This window comes from Elephas maximus, chromosome 16, assembly GCF_024166365.1.
Source record: "Elephas maximus indicus isolate mEleMax1 chromosome 16, mEleMax1 primary haplotype, whole genome shotgun sequence".
Classification (NCBI taxonomy): Eukaryota; Metazoa; Chordata; class Mammalia; order Proboscidea; family Elephantidae; genus Elephas; species Elephas maximus.
The window spans coordinates 1,608,272-1,628,850 of NC_064834.1; the positions used below are offsets into that span (position 1 = coordinate 1,608,272).

The 20,579-nt window shown below is 49.7% G+C and overlaps 1 protein-coding gene across 3 annotated transcripts in view; it reads right to left on the reverse strand.

Moving 5' to 3' along the window:
* Positions 1 to 10,144: 10,144 nt before the first annotated feature.
* The window catches only part of ARHGAP22 (Rho GTPase activating protein 22), a 229,692-nt gene continuing 219,257 nt past the window's right edge, over positions 10,145 to 20,579 (reverse strand). For all 3 annotated transcript variants that reach the window (XM_049854933.1, XM_049854932.1, XM_049854934.1), the window contains 2 exons: positions 18,768 to 19,647; positions 10,145 to 10,708 (listed from right to left, as the gene is read on the reverse strand). In XM_049854933.1, coding sequence (XP_049710890.1) covers positions 10,480 to 10,708; positions 18,768 to 19,647 — 1,109 coding nt within the window. In that variant the 3' untranslated portion in view covers positions 10,145 to 10,479. The remainder of the gene's footprint in view (positions 10,709 to 18,767; positions 19,648 to 20,579) is intronic.

The following is a 20,579-nucleotide window of genomic DNA, read 5'->3' on the forward strand; positions in this document are numbered from 1 at the left end:
GGGGGGGAGGGAGGGTGGGGAATCACTTAGTTGTCTATAGAACTACTTTGAAAACAATTCAGTGGTCTTATTTTTGAGTGATTTTCAAAAATGTAGAATTCATCTTGTAATAGTTTTTTTTTTTTTAATTTCAAGTGCTGTAATTTAAAACTTATGTTTAAAAACAGCAACCAAACTGTGTTGTATTTTTTTCTGTAATTAACTGTATAATGTAAACCTAATTATTTTATTATGGTTTAAATTTTTGCATATTTGCTTTATCTTATGCTGCTGATTTTTTTTTTACTGAATTTTGTAAGATTTGTTTATCAAAGCAACTATTATGTGGTGACTTGCCTATATCATGAATTATTTAAGATTTTTATAGTTTTTTTTAATAAGAATTTATTTCAGAAGTTTTGTTCATGATACTATCCTTCAGGGTTATGTGCTTATCAATGAAATAACCCAAGAGGAATGAGGGAAAATAACCTGTAGCCAGTTACATTCAGGAATAACTACTGTAAATGATGAACGTGTTAAGAAACCTCCAACATTCGCTACTTGCCAGTCCTAATTTAGCTACAACATTTGGTAGACTCTCCCACAAAGTCCCCGTCATCTAATTGGCAGAGTAGCTCAGAGCATGTCTTCCCAGATGCTGGGCGTCAACCACTACTCATCTGTCCCCCACTCACCCCACAAAAGTAAAGTAAGAAGAATATGGTATGTTCTGCAGATTTGTGGCATGCTCATAGCTTATGATCACCTGAAGTCAAGAGGATACTTCATGAATAATACCTTTCAACGCAAATAAACAGATGGTTCACTTCTAGCTACGAGCCTGTTTTTGTACACACTGAGTTAATCTGCTCAGGCTGTAGGTCCCTGCAATGGTCTTTCGTCTCCTGCAGCCTCGGGCCCTGAGACCTTTCTGGTTGCCTGTTACTTGGAGTGTCAGTGGAGCACCAGTTCTCCGGGTCTTGTGGCCATCTGATTCTAGTTGTAGCATAGTCATAAAATACTAGCTGTCGGGAGGTCCCAAAGCCTACTCAGATTTCCGTAGGTGATGTACCAAGTGAGCAATATACCGTTCATCGGAAAATAGTAGCACACAGCCATATCTAGGATATCATTTTCTAAGGACTGCTTTTTTACATTGAGCAGAGCAGGCGTAAATGGTGGTTATTTAGTCTGAGTCTTTCATTTTTTTATAACTGATTTTCAGTACAACACGCAATGTGGGTGTTGAATAGTGAAGAATGGTGCTGCGCCTGACAAGTATATGTTAACTGTTTACATTTTATATCTGCAGAATTATTTCTCTATAACTGAATTGTTCCTAAGTAAAATGTCATTGAAGTCTCATTGTCTCTGAGATACATCATCTGTAGTGACCCAGGCACCTTTTGTTATCTTTGGAACAGGAGGATTTGACACAGTGAACTGAGAAATGCATAATTAAGTCAGTGGCCAGGCTCTGGGCAGAAGTCCATTGAAATGAGCGACCAGTAGTAGCGAGAGCAGGCACAGCCCAATGCGTGCCACGTGAAGTTCACGTGGCACGGAGTCGCGCGTTGACTGCAGATGTTAATGTGCAATATTTAAGATTAAAATACATTAGCTTTTTTGTGTGTTTTGAAATAGTAGATTTGTTTCTGATGTCTTAAAGCCATGATTTCCAGCTTCTTTTGAAGTTGTTAGTCTTTTTATCCACCCCTTTCCTACTCAAAGGACATGGTGCGTTCATTTTTTCAGGCCAGTTAGAGCTTTGAGACTATAACACCTCTTGAATTGAGAAATAGGATTGGATTCGTGATTTTAGCAAAAATTTGAGCCTGACTGTGTTCTTAGTTTACGTTAGCTTGTCAGTTAATCAGCGCGATTTGCTCTAGGGCAGATTGTCCCACCGCTGCACTTTAACAGTCACACACTTTCAGAGGGTTCCCGTCCTATATTTGACGGTTGAAGAGCCATCTCCACTGATAGAGGTTTTGGTTAAACAAGGAAAACCAGGTGTTCTTCTTGTATCATTTGTTGTAAACGCCAGCTGCCACTTGCCACCAGCAGGTTTCATTCGAATTCAGAGAAAATGAATTCCTATTTCTTAATATAGACTAAAATATTTATCAGATTGTGTCCTGAAAACCAAGTCTGCTGTTAAATGTTGTGTGCCCTAGGTTTTTAAAATACAGCGTCTGAATACAACTTTTCCTCTTAAGTTGGTTAAGGGAATATGTGTGTGTGTGTATATATATATGTATATATTTAGAAGTTTTTTGAATCTTTAAAGCCTGTTAAATATTGTTTTTTAAATAGTAATTACAAATAAGGTTTCTATCAAGCAGTAACTTAGGTAAAGCCACCTTGCTTATCTTGTAATTTTGGTTTTTCAACTTTACACACTTAATGTAATTATAATCTTACTGTCAGAAAATTCTTTTGGCTAAGATTTTTTGTTCAACTTTGTAGGCTAGGGAAGGGACACTAATTCTTCCTACGTACGTCTTAACTGGTTACTGTTCTCTTACCCTCTTATGTATACTGGCCACTTGTAAAATGACTGTGTGGTTGAGATCTCTTAATTATAATACACATAAATAGAGCATCGCAACTCTTTCCATACCACTGGCTGAATGGTTTTTGCTTGTGCACCTGTGGCTGCTGATCGTTCCTGGTTCTTGTTCTTCCGAGTTGGTGAAGGCGCAGTTCATTCACCCCAGCTTCCTCACCAGCCCTTCAGTGAGAAGGCCACCACACAACCTCTCTGATGGATGGAGAAGCTCAATTGTATGTAAAGTAACAAACTCTCTTGTAAGCCTTTTCATTTTTCTATTCCATTCTGATCCTGCTCTGTTGTCTGAAAAGATGAAGGTGAAGAGGACCTCACTGTCTAAGTGAAAGCAGCAGCAGGCAAGTGAAGCTGCCTCCGTGGTTACAGATGAGACTTGGTTGACATTATCGGCCAGTACCTGCTACATACATGAAGACTTAAGCACTCAGTGTTGCCTAGGCACAGGCCTGCACAACGTTCCGAGGTAAAAGCCTTGTACCTTTTAGAAATGCTGCTGTAGTTCGTGTGTGTGGTGTTCCTTAGTCACACTAGCTGTGGAGTGAATGCATGAAGCCCCAGGGCCCCGATAAAGGTCACTTACCCGTAGGAAATATAGGTCGCCATTCTGTCACTAGCGCCCTCGTAAGTGTTGTCCTCCATCCCCTCTTCCATTTTAGTGTACATTATGTTTCTGTGATCCCTTTAGGTTTTTTCCTAATTAGAGGAAACGGAGGTTTCCTTCATAGCAAGAAAGCTGAAGAGGTAAAGGGCATTGAAGCAGAAATGTATAGTTTGGGTTACAAGTAGAAAACTCATACAGAAAACAAAAGTCCTAATTTCAAACTAACTGCTCTTAGTTAAGTGCTCTTAAGGAGAGTCTAGTAAGAGCAACAGTTTCCTGACCATTGTGGTATAGATTCTCTGTTACGGAAACGGTTGAGAAATGCGCCTGTGGACTAGTTTTGCACAATGTTCTGTTCTCACGATGACTTACAAATAACACTAGGTTTTTATCGAACTACCTCGCACTAGTTTTGTATGCTCTCCCAAGGAAGCTGCTGCCCTTACTGTTCAGCCCTCACTGAGTGTGAGTCATACATTGTGTTAAATACTTGATAGCCAGTGTTGACACAGCGCCAGTGAGTATGTGAAATACACCTTGCATCAGTAAGAGGTACTCACCTGTAAAATCTTTCACTGTGTATCTTGGAAAATTGTGTTAGATAGACTTATTGAAATTATTACTGTCTGTTTTTGTAAGTAGGAACCTGCTCGTGGTATCAGCCCAGTCTTTACATTTTACAAAAGGAATAAATCATAGTAAATTTTACAAAGAAATAAATTACTTTTGTAGGCCCAATATTTGGTATATTTTTGAGAAAATCTTTTAGCTGAGTGGTGAAGCTAAACTAAACTAGCTGTATGCCTGGACTGCGATGTCTGTTTTCTCAGGACAGCTTACCTGTTCAGCAGGTTTGAAAACCTGGAAGTCCTAACTCTGATAATTGACATCTGTTTTCTGCTTGTACAGTGCTGTTCCTTCTTCGTTCCTCTCCCTCCCCTCCTCTAGACAGGACAAAATGGGGCACTTTGTAGGGAATGCTGAGATAATTACTGTGGTTTTTAATTGCTTATGCCCTGGTCATTAACCTTGCACCACTGGAATGTAAACTATGTTATCTAGTATGTCAGCTGGTTATAATATTTTAAATAAAAAAGAAAAAAAAGTGGTATGAAAATTATGAAATTAAGAGTATTTTTATTGAAAATAAAATGTAAATTTATGGTGAAAAGTTTTTGTTGGCAGTAGTAGGATTTCGTGGGGATTGGGTTAGAAGGGGTATCCCTAGGCTACTAGATTTGGACTTCACAGACTTGGAAGATCCCAAACTATTGCCCTGGTTTTCTGGTTTATCTGGTCTTACATTTATGGTGTTTAAAGTCACTGGAGAAACTATCTTAAAAAAAGGAGTTTGCTTCAGTGCCCTTATCCTGGCTTTTGGGAATCACATAAGAGAGCAGCCATCGTAACCACTTGGCAGAAGTGATTTAAAACTAGTCTCTTTTGAAGCAAGTAGGGGCTTTCAGCCTTGAGCATGTTTCCAGTTTTTGGCATGCGTATTTTCTCCTCAGCCGGCACTGGGCATGCCGCCACGTGGGTGTGTGGGGCGGGGACTCTGTCTGCCTGTCATCCCAGCCTCTCTACAGTGACACTGCTCATCTTTTCCCCGACTCTGGCTGCAGATAACCCTAGTCTCCATGTCATCTCGCACTCACGCTCGCCTTCTCTGGGGAGACAGTAGAGGATGGGCAGGCTTCATGCTTGACGTCTCTGCGTGGTCAGCTGGTGAGGTTGCTGACCTGTGCACTTTTCTACCACTGTGGCTGGAGAAGTCTCCAAAAAGAAACTCAGTGGCAAAAGGAGACATCAGAACGTAGTTTAAAGTTGTCTTTACTGTAATGTTTTTTTCTCTTTCTTTTCTTCCCTATCAGTGATAATACCCTAGAGATACCAAATAAAATGAAATAATTTATCTTTGTTAATTTAGTTATTGAATTTATTTTAGCACTCTTCCCTTAAAAGGCCCATTAACTTTATGTAAAAGAAGGTTGATTTATACTGGTTTTGTGGAGGGGCGAGGGTTGGTTTTTGTGGGTTTTTTTTAAGCTGTTGTAGGTTATATATTGTCTTAGTTATCTAGTGCTGCTATTACAGAGATACCACAGGTGGATGGCTTTAACAAACAGAAGTTTATTCTGTCACAACCTAGGAGGCTAGAAGTCTGAATCCAGTGCGCCAACTCCAGGGGAATACTTTCTGTGTCAGGCCTAGAGGAAGGTCCTTGTCGTCAATCTTCCCCTGGTGTAAGAGCTTCTCAGCGCAGGGACCCCAGGTCCAAAGGACACGCTCTGCTCCCAGCTCTGCTTTCTTGCTGGTAGGAGGTACCCCACTCTCTCTGCTCACCTCTGTCTGTTATAACTCAGAAGAGATTGACTCAAGATACAACCTAACGTTTTAGACTGAGTCCTGCCTCGTTGACATAACTGCGTCTAACATCATACGAGCAGGATTCACCACACACAGGGAACTTCCATCAGTTGACAAAATGGCTGCAACACAACACTGGGAATCGTGGCCTGGCCAGGTGGGCGCACATTCTTGGAGGACACAGTTCAGTCAGACCACACACACCAATCTATCTTAGGGCTTCATTTGAAACTAAAAGGTAAACTTTAACAATGCTTTGTAAATGTTAAGTTCCTAACATGTGTTTCACTTAATTTTATCAATTAATGAAAGCATGTATGTCTAAGACCCTGTGCTGGAAGCTCGGAGTGAGGTGAGAGACAGAACTGGGTGACACTGTCCTGCCTTAGTAGGCTCAGAGTCTGGTCGTCCTGCTTCAGTGTTGTGTAGAGGACTGAGGAATGCACAGAAGTAACCCAGGCGGGAGTGACTGATCAGAGGACATGAGTAGGGTTTTCTGGAGGAGGCGTTTCTTGAACCTTAGTATAAAGAACGTGTGGAGAGGAAGGGTATTCTGGGCTAAGGGAATGGTGAGGAGGCCTAAAGCTATATGGACAAAGAATGAGGAATGGCTGGTATGGGTGTAGGAGTATGAAGAGGTAATTATGGAAGATAAAACTGAAAATGTCAAGATCAGAATTGAAGCATTTTGAAGGAGTTCTCTATATTTTGTAGACAGTAGGAACTCAATTTTAGTTAGTGAGAGGAGTGATGATCCAGGAGGGTCACGGACAGCAGTGAAAAGGCCGGAAGGCTAGTGCAGGTGAGGAGATGGGTGCCTGGGAGGCTGAAGATGCTAGGTGGAGAACACAGTGGGGTGGGAAAGACGGGACTCGTTTAGACATGCTGCCATTCCTAGGTGAAGTCCACAAGTCAGCATCTGGGGCTGGGGGCAGGTTTTGATGGGAGACAGACATGAGACTGCAGGGAAAACACGTCCAGTGTATTGCCTGGTTTGTACATCGAGGTTGAAGGTGTCCACGACACAACACGCATCAAGTGTGACGCCTACGTGTCACTTGCTGCTGGAGGGTGGGAGAAAAGAAACGGTTGATTTGCTCTCGGTAACTGCCTGTCCTTCTCGAGGTCTCATCACTCTCTCGTCCTGCCCATGCACCACTTCCCTTAGTGTGGTTTTGTCCACAGTGCCATTGCATGGACAGAGGAAGAAGATAGGAGAAAGAGTCTTGTTGGCTGTAACACGTTAGACTTCTAGAGAGAGGTGCCTAGAGAAGAGGGGGCCTGTTTCTGACGGCTGAGGAGGCAGTGAGTGGTAGAGCAGGCAGCAGAAAGAACTTCGGAAATTTGGCAGGAAATGGAAGAATCATGACAGTGTCTTGAGAAGAAAGGGGTAGGCTCAGGGCTCCAAACAAATAAATCGTGTTGTCTAGCCATGCCCTAACCAGTCCAGGCAATCCCTCCACCACCCGCACTCACATCTTCACAGCTGTGTTGTTTGGCCTGCCTTAAATCTGGGTTGTTGAAGGCCCAGTTTACATCGTCTATTCTCTGATGAACCACCTCTGCAGTCACCTTTTCTCTTGTATGCCCGTTGCATACTTGCTTGCTTGCTTCATTCATTCGTTCCCCACCTTGTTCCACAGAAGGACTGAAGATGGCATGTTGTGTGCCTCGTACTGTTGGTATGTGCTTGGCTTCTGATGGGTGGAAGAACCGTTACAGTGTGTAATTGACTACGCCTGGGAAGTAGGCATCCAGTAAAGGTCGGTTGGCTTAGCTAACGTCTGGGGCCTGACTTCTACACCTTTTGCCATCCTCTGAAAACACAGTATTCGCGGCCCTCAAAATGGTACAAGGGATCTGCATCTAGCACGTTAAGTTAGTAGGGGCTCTATCGCCAGAACCAGAGTGGAACCCTGCCTTCTGCCAGCTCCCCCATCCACAGCAAGGCACCCAAGTTGCTAAGTTGCCTGAGCACTCTGTGGCTCTGTTTTCTTATCTGTAACTTCATGGGGGTGTTCATATATGTAGGCAGGGCCTAGTGAGCTCTCAGGAATGTTGTTGCCGTTTTCATGACCAATACTGCCAACCTCACTAGACATTCTGGTTGTGGAGGTGTTTGAAACCCTGGTTTTAAAAATCTAACGTGAAGTATCCCTCTCCTGTCTCTTTGAATCACAGCTGCGTCTTTAGGCAAACATACCCAGAAGAGCTGGATCATAACCATATACTGCTGCTTTCTTTCTGGATTTGATGGGGTGGAAGGAGAGATTCCAGTGCCCGAGGCATGGGGGAGGGCAACTGTCATATCTACTTAGTTAGAACTCCTGAGACGCCTCCCACGTGGGAACTGCTGGAGGACTGCGGGGAGGAGGCTGGGGCTTTGCTTCAAGAGGAGGGGTTTTACCCAGTGAGCACGTGATCATTGTGACTAAAAAAAAAAAAAACCCACTGCCGTGGAGTCGATTCCGACTCATAGCGACCCTGTAGGACAGAGTAGTACCACAGGCTGTGGAAGTGCGGAGACGAAGGTGACGTTCATTCAGGTGCCTTAGGCAATACGCTGTTCTGTAGCTGGCCCATCATTCAATAGCCATTTAAAACAAATCACACACGTTCTTGAGAGTATATTCTTACTTAAAAAAAAGTACATGGATTTGTCCGTCTTTTAATGTCAGGCAACTCTTTTTTTTTTTTGGTACAAGATTGCCAACAGAAGTGTATAAACTGTACCATAGTTCATCTTTTCCAATTTCCAGTCTTTTCCTTAAAGTCACACAAATTTCAAACCGCACTTGAAGTAACCTGAGAGCAAATTTCGTCTAGATTTTTACCAATTTTCCGTTATTGAATAGCTGACTCATTAACTTGCAGTTGCTAAAGCATTCAAATAGGTATTCTTAGTAGATTTTCAAAGAACTAATTCCCTACCTTTCCACATTCATAATTCATTGATCTATTGAACATTAAACGACGTCATCACAGCTGGAATTACCTGGCTTGGCAACAGGTTGGTAAGTGTAACTCCGTTGGGGACGGCAGAGGTGGATGGGGGGCCCTGGCCAGAGCTTGGAGGCCCAAGGCTCAGCCTGCTGTGGCCCTCAGTCAGAAAGTTTTAGGAACCACGTGGAGAGTGCGGCGAGGGAGACTGCTCCGCCTGCTGTGGCCCTCAGTCAGAAAGTTTTAGGAACCACGTGGAGAGTGCGGTGAGGGAGGCTGGAACAACTTCCACTGGATATTGGCAGTTTTCAGTCAGGTGAAAATTCCCTTGGCAGAGCCTCCTTTCCCCAGCAGGTGGCAGGCAGCTCATGAGTTGGTTTGGCTTCTACCCCCGGTCAAGCCACTAACCCCCTTTTCATCATATGAAACTCTTTGGTCTTTTCTGCTCCCTTGATAGCCTGGTGGCATCTTTCTCAGATCCAGCAACGCGGGGTCTCAATGGAACCAAGCATAGACATACCACTTGCCTAACAACTTCTTGAGCCTCAGTGTTTCCTTTGAGAAGTGGGACCAATTCCTATCTTACTGGGCTGTTGTGAAGAATTCTTTTTCTCTCCTTGAATAGAGAGGGAGGGCAGCATCTTACCTTTGGGGGAAACTCTGGTCACCCAAATGGCTGCCGTGTGACTGCAGGGGCCATGAGCAGGTGCCACGTTGCTCTCCACCTGGCCTCCCACCCCCGATAGAGCTGAGTGCTGACAGGACTGAGGGCCAGAGGCCAGCCCGCTGTGCAGTGAACAGTGGAGGGCCAGGCATCCCAACCACTGCAGGATCTACCAGCCTGGCTCTGGCCCGTGGCCTTGCACTTCATGCGATGCAGCTAGTGCTTCCTGGGAGCACCAAGACTGTGGCCGCTAAGCACCATTAGGTGGTGAGATCGTTTATATTTGATACTAGGTAGACAGGTGGCTGGACCTGAAGGACTTCTCCAGAGACAGTGGTTAAAAACTAGGTGCTTAGGTGGCCACAGCCTGCCCACAGCCCTCCCCCAGCCCCCCAAGTCCACTGCAGGTCACTGCTCAGGCTGACACTGTCAGTGTTTTCTTGGTCACCACAGAGGCTCAGCCCCAGCTCTGGCCTAGGCCTGCTGGGTCAGGTGGCTGGGAAAGGCTGTCTGGAGACATACCCTAGTGGAATGCTTAAGTCTGAGGGGAGGAGGGCTGCCAGGCTGAGGACACTGGGGGCAGATGGCCATGGACAGGGGATATAAGTCGAGCTTGGCAGTTGGAAGGGAAGTGGGACAGTGTGAAGGGTGGGCTTCTCCACCTCGGCTCCCACCATGCCCCTAGCCCCACCCCGACACGTGGCACAGCCCAGGAAGGCAGGTGATGCGGAAGGTGAGAGAACACAAACGGCCAGAGGCTGGGTGGCTCAGAGGAGGAGCGAGGGCAGGTGTCTACCCTGGGCACATGGGCGCTTGGCTGGGAGCCCATGCTGTGCATATACCCGGCCTCCGCCTGTGACAACACTGGCTTGAGCTTCTCGCCCCACTTGTAAAGGCCCAGCTGGCCTGTCAGAGCAGCCCCAGGCGCTGGGCCCGTGAGAACCAAACAAAGGGACTTGGTGAGCCCCATTTTGAATGGCCACAAAGAAGGAGCTAGGCACCTGGGCATTGTGTTTACAGAACAGATTTAATAAAGAATGCAAAAGGTTCATGGTGAGCCCCAGGTCCTGGGGGCAGCCACGGGGAACTTGCCTAGGGTGGGCACGGGGCGGGGTTTGATGCTCTCGGCACTGCTCCCTGCTGACACCCAAGGCCCCTGCATAGTCAGAGCAGGGTCTGGACCCCCAGTGGGACGTCAGGACCTCTATCTCAGGCTGGTTCCTGGGCACCCGGCACCCCCAGCCTGCGGCCCAGGGGAGCTGCACAGGCTCAGGCCACCCCTGTGGACTGGCTGCCAGCTCTGTGCTGGAGCAGGGCCAGCCGCCTGGGGGCAGAAGTGTGCGCCCCTTCCCTTTACTGTGGGGCTCCAGCACCTTTGGCCCCAACAGTCAAGCTCCCCAGGGTTGAAAAAAACTCCTCCATCTCCTTCTGCAGGACTTGGTTTCTCTTCTCGGCATCTTCCCGCGCCCGCTCTGAGTTCCTCAGCTTTATCTCCAGCATCATGTACTTTTTCCTCTCCTGGTCCAGCTCTTCCTCTAACTGTGACATGCATTTCTTCAGATCGGCACTGCCTTTTTCAAGTCTTAAAAAAATCAAGAGAGACACAGCTTAGGCTCTGGCTGCTCGTTTGTCAAAAGTGAGAGGCAGCTGAGGCACGTGGGGGAGGGTACCCTGCTGAAAGCCAGGCTCCAGCAGGCCCCAAGGAGGTGGCTCCTCACCAGAGCCCAGGGCTTTACCAGAGAGCAGAAGCCTCACCCTCCTGCACCTCCCCTCAGCTGGTAATCCAGAAACTTCCGAGGACTCCTTCCTTTGCCACTGGAAAGCCTGAGCTGCTACAAGACCACCTGTACCTCCAGCCCCAGTTGCCTGCCCCATTAGGGACCAATGTGGGAGGCCAGAGCAGGACAGATCCCCTCAGAGGGCTGTGCCGGGGCTCCTCGCTTTCCTCCTCTGTGAGGCCCTGAGGGGTCCAGCCCCCTCTGCTGCCCCCCACACCCAGGCCAGCCAGCCAGTCACTCCAGGGATGCCCCCTTTAGCCAGACGCTCCCAGACCTCCTCCTCATGCCCTTGGGGAAGCTGTCCTCCAGCCTCCCCAGCAGCTCCCATCGAGACCTCCTTTACACCCCACAGGGCCCAAACCACTTTCTGTGGAGGCTCACAGGTCTGTCCACCAGACTATGGCCCTGCAAGGAGGAGGGGGATGCAGCTTTAAGGTCTGTCCACCCCTCCAGGCAGGCCCTATGCTAACAATAGCCTTCCCCACTGGTTCCCACTGGCTGGCTTGATTCAGTTGCCAGCAAAGCCCGAGTGGTGTCCACCTTGCTTCATCCTTTCTGTCTCAGGAGGGAGGGGAACAGTGACCCACCCTGGTTGCCTCCAGGCCTTGGTTCGGCCCCCACTTGCTCCAATGTCTTCTTCATGTTCAGATCTCTCAGCTCTATTGCCCCCAGCACTGTCCCCTACTCCTTAGGACTCTGGCTCAGGACCCATTTGTCCCACCCTGTCCTCTGCCTCACTCTGGATGACTCTGGCATCTGAACTGACGCGGCAGTGCCCAGTGTCGTGGCTCTTCCATCATTCCCAGGAGGGCCCCCACCACTCTACAGCCCCCAGCCACCGCTGTCCCCCCAACTCCCTCACCACGGGGAGCTGCCTTACCCCTAGAGAGTGGCACTGTTACCTGTGAGAGGTGGGCACAACCGTGCACCAGGGCCTCATCCTCCCCACCACCCTGAGGACCTCTTCCAGAGAAGTCCTGGGACCTTCCCCGGACCAGAGAAGTGGCCAATCTGGGCTGGAAGGCAGTGGCCCTCTCTCGCCCTGACACCACGCCATCTTTCTGTTGGCACAATCTCCAATTTTTCGACTGCTACCCCGGGCTTTCTCCTCATCCTTGTCTGAAACCCTACTCTGACCCTAGCCTTGTCCCACTTAGCTCCCCTACAGCCACATCAAAGTCCCTGGCCCGCGCTGATCCCTTTCCCCCTCAGCCTCCACCATCGGTGAGCCAGTAGTCCCTAGTCCAGGGCCAGACACGTCATGGTCATCAAGCATCCCCTCTTTCTGAACACCCTCAATCCATCCCCCGTGCCAATTCCTTGTCTCTAGCCAGCAGACATACCCAAGTTCCCCTGGCCTCCCCGTGCCTCCTCTCTGCTGCAGCACACCCAGAAGGGCAATCTACACACCCACTCCTTTCTCACCACCAGCCTCCTGTGGTCTACCTACCTCTCCAAGAACACTTCTTTCCCAAAAGTCCTGAGGGACGGCATCAACCTGTCTGCATCACCGGGCCTTTACTCTGTAGATTCTTGGGTCCAAGATACCAAGCTCTTGGGTTTTCCCATTTCTGACGGACCCCAGAGACATCTCTTACCCCTGCTTGAGCGCAGGGACATCCATTCCCCTCAGCTCCCCTGGGGCTTCCTCTGCCTGGAGCATACATTCTGCTCCCTCCATGTGCCTCCTACTTGCGGGTGCGTGCCAGGCTACAGTCCCTGGTCTCCTCCAACAACCAAGCTCTCCACCTTCCGGGGAGTGTGTCCTGAACGGCTCCACCTTCTCCCAAAACCACCACCCCATGAACAGCAAAAGCTCACGTCATCAGAGGCCTTTTCGGCTCCTTCGCACCCACAGTCCCTTGCAGAACCACTGCCAGCTCATAGCCTCTGCCCCTGCCAGCTAAAGTGCTGTCCCCACCGAGCCATGGCTCCTTGGCCCATGGCAGAACCTGCCTGCCCTTGAGTCCTGGACCATCTCCGTGCTGCTCATTTGGCCCTGAACATGGCTCAGCCCCCCTTCCCTCGAGCCTCACATCCCTCCTATCTGCTCCTGCCTCACAGTCCTGGCTCACACACACCACCGCCTTGCCCGTGGCTGCAGTTTTCTTCCCACAATGGCGGCCTCGAGGGACGCAGCAAGTACAGCACAACACCTAGCATACAGTGTGTGGGCAGTTATGATTCCCTGCCCCATCCAGGGTGCAGCCGAGACCGCCATCCCTCATTCCTGAACAGGAGGCATGGAGAGAGGATGACACCTCCCTCCCTTCAGCCCTGAGCCTGCTATCAGAAGGCCTCTGCCAAAAAGGGTGGGTGACAGCTTTGCCTCCAGCACCCCCCACCTATTTCCCTCCTGTCCCTGAGCCCTGCCTTTGCTGCCCTCTCACCCCTAGCCCCTCCCCCGACCTATATATCCTGGAGGCTCCAGAGCTTGGACCTTGGCCCCTTCCCCTCTACACCCACTGACCTTGTCCCATCTCGAGATCTCCAGGCTAATGATGCCTCAGTTTACATCTCCCTCAGCTGCACTCAGTGGAGCCTAGGTGGTGCAGTTTGTGATTGGCTGCTAGCCAAAAGGTTGGCAGTTCAAACCCACCCGGCAGCTCCACTGGAGAAAGACCAGGTGATCTACGTCCATAAAGAGCACAGCTAAGCAGTTCAGCACGTGTGGTTTTCACGATTCAGGGGCTGCCTCAGCTGACAGCTAACAACAACCACCTCGTTTACAGTCTCTGTGCCCCCTCCCCACCACTCTAAGTAGGAATGGGGCAGAGACTCGGATCCATTTTGGCCCTGGCTGTGTCACCAGCACCTCCAAAAATGTCAGACTCTGAACAATTCTGGGAATGAAGGAGTGAGCAGAGGGAGGTGTCCTGGGATGAAGGCAAACAGCCTGCCTCTCCACCTCCCCCACACTTAGGCCAGTGCTGACCCATGTGAATGGGTGGATGGACAGATCCCCCTCCCAAATGCCTGCTGACTGGGCAAGGGGCACCCCCCTCCCCAATTCCTTCCTGTGCTGTCCAGGCCTCAGGAATCTGGACCTGGACCACCCCTGCAACCAAGGCAACAGCCGGCCGCCTGGCTGGTGAGGGCACTACAAGAGCACCCAGTGGGGGTGGTGAGGGCACATGAGCTGAGCACCTCCCCCATCACTTATTCCTTACTGCAGAATGGTGCCCTTCTCCACACGGGAGGGGCTGCCAAGTGGCTCGGTGACGATGGTGCAGCCAGGACCCTGGAACCCACTGCTGTCAGAGGCACCTCAAGTAGTCAGGGAGATGCTGATTCTGGCCCTCTCCACAGCTGTGGTCTTCCCCACAATTTTACACCTCCTCACTTACTCCTGGTGTTCTCTTTCCTCCTTTGTTCAGCTCCTTCCTACTGGGCCCTGCCCAGACATCATCTGCTGTGACCACTCCCTGGCCTTCCCAGCCACCCTCCCAGCCACAGAGATAGCAGATGCACATACCTGGCCACCACAAGTTTGGGGCTGCCATGGGAATCCCAGGCTTAGAATTAGAAGCAGGAGTCCTTCTGCCTGCCCTGCCTCTGACAGGAAAGGATGCCCCACTGCTGGGTGGGGCCTGGGCTCATCAGCCCATGATGGGGGGCTGGAGCCAGAGGACTATGGGTCTGAGGTGATGATAGGGTGCTGCTCCCAGGCCAGGGCCAGCTCTCTGTACCCCAGTCTCTTTCTTACCAAGGGGCAATACCCTCCTGGCAGGGGTGTTCCCCGGATGGAAGGAGCCCTCATCTGTGAGCCACCTTGCAAACCTCAGAATACTTCACACCTCCAGGAGTAGGGTCAGTGGGAGGAGGAACAGATTCCAGTCCAGGCGGGCTCCTCCCTCCCCATCAGGCCTCGGTGAGCCTGGGGCAGACTCCAAACCTGGAGCCCTCTCCACCCACACAGCCTGGCCTGCTAGACTCTGTGTCCCTGCAGGCCCTGGGACCCACCTCCAGGGGACAACCCCCATCCCCACCAAGGACTGCAGAATGACTCTGCTCTGAGACTCCCATCCCTCTCTGTGCCCCCATCCTGCTCTGAGCCCCCATCCATCCCTGAGCCCCCATCCCTCTCTGATTTCTTATCCCTCCCTGATACCCACATGTGTCTGTCAGTTTGTCGTACTGTGGGGGCTTGCATGTTGCTGTGATGCTGGAAACTATGTCACCGGTATTCAGATACCAGCAGGGTCACCCATGGAGGATAGGTTTCAGCTGAGCTTCCAGACTAAGACAGACTAGGCAGAAAGACCCAGCAGTCTAGTTCTGAAAAGAATGAGCCAGAGAAAACCTTATGAATAGCAGTGGAACACTGTCTGATATAGTGCTGGAAGATGAGCCCTCCAGGTTGGAAGGCACTCAAAAGATGACTGGGGAAGAGCTGCCTCCTCAAAGTAGAGTTGACCTTAATGACGTGGATCAAGTAAAGCTTTCAGGACCTTCATTTGCTGATCAGGCACGACTCAAATGAGAAGAAACAGCTGCAAACATCCATTAATAATCAGAACCTGGAATGTACGAAGTATGAATCTAGGAAAATTGGAAATTGTCAAAAATGAAATGGAACACATAAACATCGATATCCTAGGCATCAGTGAGCTGAAATGGACTGGTATTGGCCATTTTGAAACAGAAAGTCATATACCCTACTATGGCAGGAATGACAACTTTAAGAGGAACAGTGTTGCATTCATCGTCAAAAAGAACATTTCAACATCTACCCTGAAGTACAACGCTGTCAGTGATAGGAGAATATCCATACGCCTACCAGGAAGCCCAGTAAATATGACCATTATTCAAATTTACGCACCAACAACTAAGGCCAAAGATGAAGAAACTGAAGGTTTTTATTAGCTTCTGCAGTCTGAAATTGATCGAACATGCAATCAGGATGCATTGATAATTACTGGTGATTGGAACACGAAACTTGGAAACAAAGAAGAAGGACAAGTAGTTGGAAAATATAGCCTTGGTGATAGAAACAATGATGGAGATCGAATGATAGATTTTTGCAAGACCAATGACTTCTTCACTGCAAATACCTTTTTTTTTTACCAACATAAACGGCGACTATACACATGGACCTCACCAGATGGAACACATAGGAATCAATCAACTACATCTGTGGAAAAACACGATGGAAAAGCTCAGTATCATCAGCCAGAACAAGGCCAGGGGCTGACTGTTGAACAGACCATCAATTGCTCATATGCAACTTCAAGCTGAAACCGAAAAAAATCAGAGCGAGTCCACGAGAGCAAAAGTACAACCTTGAGAATATCCCACCTGAATTTAGAGCTCATCTCAAGAATAGATGTGACGAGTTCAACCAAAGACCAGACAAGCTGTGGAATGACATCAAGGACATGAAGAACGCAAGAGGTCACTGAAAAGACAGGAAAGAAAAAAAAGACTAAGATGGATGTCATAGGAGACTCTGAAACTTGCTCTTGAACATCTAGCAGCTAAAGCAAAAGGAAGAACTGATGAAGTAAAAGAACTGAATAGAAGATTTCAAAGGGCAGCTCAAGAGGACAAAGTATTATAATGCCATGTGCAAAGAGCTGGAGATAGAAAATCAAAAGGGAAGAATATGCTCGGCATCTCTCAAGCTGAAAAAAATGAAGAAAAAATTGAAGCCTTGAGTTGCAATAGTGAAGGATTCCATGGGAAAAAAATTAAATGACACAGGAAACATCAAAAGAAAATGGAAGGAATCCACAGAGTCATTATACCCAAAAGAATTAATGGATGTTCAACCATTTCAGGAGGTAGCATATGATTAGGAACCGATAGTACTGAAGGAAGAAGTCCAAGCTGCACTGAAGGCACTGGCGAAAAACAAGGCTCCAGGAATTGACAGAATATCATTTGAGATGTTGCAACTAATGGATGTGGTGTTGGAAGTGTTCACTCATCTATGACAAGAAATTTGGAAGACAGCTAGCTACCTGGCCAACCGACTGGAAGAGATCCATATTTATGCCTATTCCCAAGAAAGGTGATCCAACTGAATGTGGAAATTATGGAAAATATCATTAATTCACATGCAAACAAAATTTTGCTGAAGATCATTCAAAAACGGCTGCAGCAGTATATCGACAGGAAACTGCCAGAAATTCAGGCTGGTTTCAGGAGAGGAAGTGGAACCAGGGATATCATTCTGATGTCAGATGGATCCTGGCTGAAAGCAGAGAATACCAGAAGGATGTTTACCTGTGTTTTATTGACTATGCAAAGGCATTTGACTGTGTGGATCATAACAAACTATGGATAACACTGCGAAGAATGGGAATTCCAGAACACTTAATTGTGCTCATGAGGAACCTGTACATAGATCAAGAGGCAGTTGTTCGGACAGAAAAAGGGGATACTGAGTGGTTTAAAGTCAGGACATGTGGTTTTCATGATTCAGGGGCTGGCTCAGCTGACAGCTAACAACAACAACCTCCTTTATGGTCTCTGTGCCCCCTCCCCACCACTCTAAATAAGAATGGGGCAGAGACTTAGATCCATTTTGGCCCTGTGTGTCGGAACTGTATCCTTTCACCATACCTATTCAATCTGTATGCTGAACAAATAATACGAGAAGCTGGACTATATGAAGAATTCAGCAGCAGGATTGGAGGAAGATTCATTAACAACCTGCGTTATGCAGATGACACAACCTTGCTTGCTGAAAGTGAAGAGGACTTGAAGCACTTACTGATGATCAAAGACCACAGCCTTCAGTATGGATTCCACCTCAACATAAAGAAAACAAAAATCCTCACAAATAGACCAGTAAGCCACATCATGATAAACGGAGAAAAGACTGAAGTTGTCAAGGATTTCATTTTACTTGGATCCACAGTCAACACCTATGGAAGCAGCAGTCAAGAAATCTAAAGACGCATCGCACTGGGTAAACCTGCTGCAAAGGACCTCTTTAAGGTGTTGAAAAGCAAAGATGTCACCTTGAAGACTAAGGTGTGCCTGACCCAAGCCATGGTATTTTCAATCACATCATTTGCATGTGAAAGCTGGACAATGAATAAGGAAGACCGAAGAAGAGTTGACGCCTTTGAATTGTGGTGTTGGCGAAGAATACTGAATATACCATGGACTGCCAAAAGAATGACAAATTTGTCCTGGAAGAAGTACAACTAGAATGCTCCTTAGAAGCAAGGATGGCGAGACTGAGTCTTACATGCTTTGGACATGTTGTCAGGAGGGAGAAGGACATCATGCTTGGTAAAGTACAGGGTCAGCAGAAAAGAGGAAGACTATCAACGACATAGACTGACACAGTGGCTGCAACAATGGGCTCAAGCAGAACAACGATTGTGAGGATGGCGCAGGACCAGGCAGTGTTTCGTTCTGTGGTACATAGGGTTGCTATGAGTCAGAACCGACTCGACGGCACCTAACACCAACAACAACAACCCTGAGCCCACATCCCTCTCTGATTCCCCATCCCTAAGCCCCCTGTCCCCTTTCAAGCCCCTCATCCCACTCTGAGCTCCCCATCCCAGGTGCTCTGACCAGCTTCGGCAGGACCCTGACTCCCCTTCACTCAGCTGAGAGCCCACAATGGGTCAGTTCTGTGCTGCCTGAGGCTCCGGCCAGGACATTTCCGACCCAGTCCCAGGGCATTTTCCCCAGAAGGTGCTGGCTCCTGGGTCAGCTGCTCCCAATCTGAGCTCAGCCTCCAAGAAGCTTCCTTCAGAGCAAGAGAGAATGTGGATCTTGGGGAGCCCTGGCCAGAGGCTGCTTTTCATGGCTGGAGCCCAGAGACCACACTGGCTCCTGGAGGCGGCTCACACCTGCTGGCCGAAGGCTGTCTGTGGGGAGGGGCTGCCCTGCACGCACCTTCTCACGCTCGCCTCGTATTCAGTCCTTTGCCGGCACAGCTCTGCTCTGAGCTCTGTGACCAGGCCCTGGAGGGCCTCAGGGCCACAGGTGAGGTCCTGGCCGGGGCTGCTGGGGCCACTCATGCTGAGGCCTGTGCCTGCTTCGTCCAGGCTGTGGCCCAGGTCCGAGGATCTGTGCTCCTCACTGCTGCTGGGAAGTGGGGAGGGCTCCAGGGCCCACTCGGTGTGCAGCGAGCTGCGGGCAGACGAGTCACTGGCCCGGCAGGCCGTGCAGCTGCTAACCGAACCCCTGGCTGAGGCCTCGCCGGAGGAGGCGGCCCTGGACCAGGCTGTGCTGGCCACGCTGGGGGAGCTGGGCAGGAGGCCAGGTGGCGGCACGTTGTCGTAGGTGGACAGCCTCTGGGAGGAGCTGTAGTCTCGGAGTCGATCCTCTGATGAGGCCCGGCGGTGGCCGCGCAGGGAGGACAGGCCGTTCATGAGCCAGTTCCCGCTGCAGGAGACAGCAGGCATCTCCAGGGCCGAGCTGCCTGCCTTTGGACTGGCTGGCCGGGACCCCGACTGCTGGGAGGAAGACCTCCAGTTTGGCAGAATCTGTACTCTCTTCCCAGAACTGGTGGCAGCTAGGCCTGAGGGTGAGGCCCTTGTGAGAGCCACCACAGTGGCCCCATCCAGAGACGAGGCCCTCTGGGAGGGCAGGCCAGGGGCACCGGGGCTGCCAGGATCCCCCTGGCTGTCTTTTGTGACCTCCTCAGAGCCCCAGCCCACTGTGCGCTGAGGGCCCCTGTGTGGGGAGGCCGGCCCCACCGTGGCTGTGGCTGTGAAGAGCTGACTGTGCCTTCGGATCAGGACGGTCATCAGGTGCTGGACCAGGGAAGTACCTGCCAGAGAGACAGCAAGAATATCTCACAGTCAAGGGCCTGCCAGCCGGTCATGGAGGAGCTGCCTCCCACCCAGGAATGCTGGATCCCTGCAGCCAGCAGGCTGCCTCTCAGCACAGGAACTAGGGAGGGCTTCTGCCCCTGACCCCCCAAAAAGCCTGTGTGCAGCAGCCTGCCCACCACATGCCCCCACCAGCAAGGGGTGGACAGAGGAGCAGGCCCAGGAGCCCTTCCCTGGATGTAGAGCCTCCTAGCACCAGGAACCAGGGTGCCTCCACTGCCTCACTGGGCCCCAGCCCCACTCCATCCCCAGGATGCCTGTTAAGGCTTCTGGGTGAGCGTTGGCAGGGTGAGGCTAGAAGCCGGGCCCTGGAGCCTCTTGGCTGCCCCACGTCACTGCCCTGTGATACCAGCACCGGGCCCAGCCTCGGGGGCTGCAGCTCAGCACAGGTGCAAGAGCCATGGCTGTACCCCATCCTCCATGTTCTGCTGGGGGCTGGGGCAGGATGGAGGCTGGGCCTGTCTTAGAGATGCTGTATATGTGTGAGGGCACACGCATACACACATATACACACAAAATCCCCCACAATCACACAATCCTGCACATACACACACGCACACGTACTCTAACACACCTACACAACCCTACACACATGCACACACATATACAATCGCACACAGTCTCACACAGGTACAGTTCTACATACAACACACAGAATCTCACACACACAATGACACACAATCTTCCCAACACACACACAACCCCCCATCTCTAGGCCAAGGCCTCCAAGGCCCCCCCAGTCCTGGGGACTTGGCTGGTGTGGATAGTGGGGTCCATGGTGGGAGTGGGCAGTGTGGAAGGATTGAGCTGTCGATCTGGCTTATTCTTTAAGGTGCCCGCAACCACACGAGAGCCAGAGACTGGGCAGGCC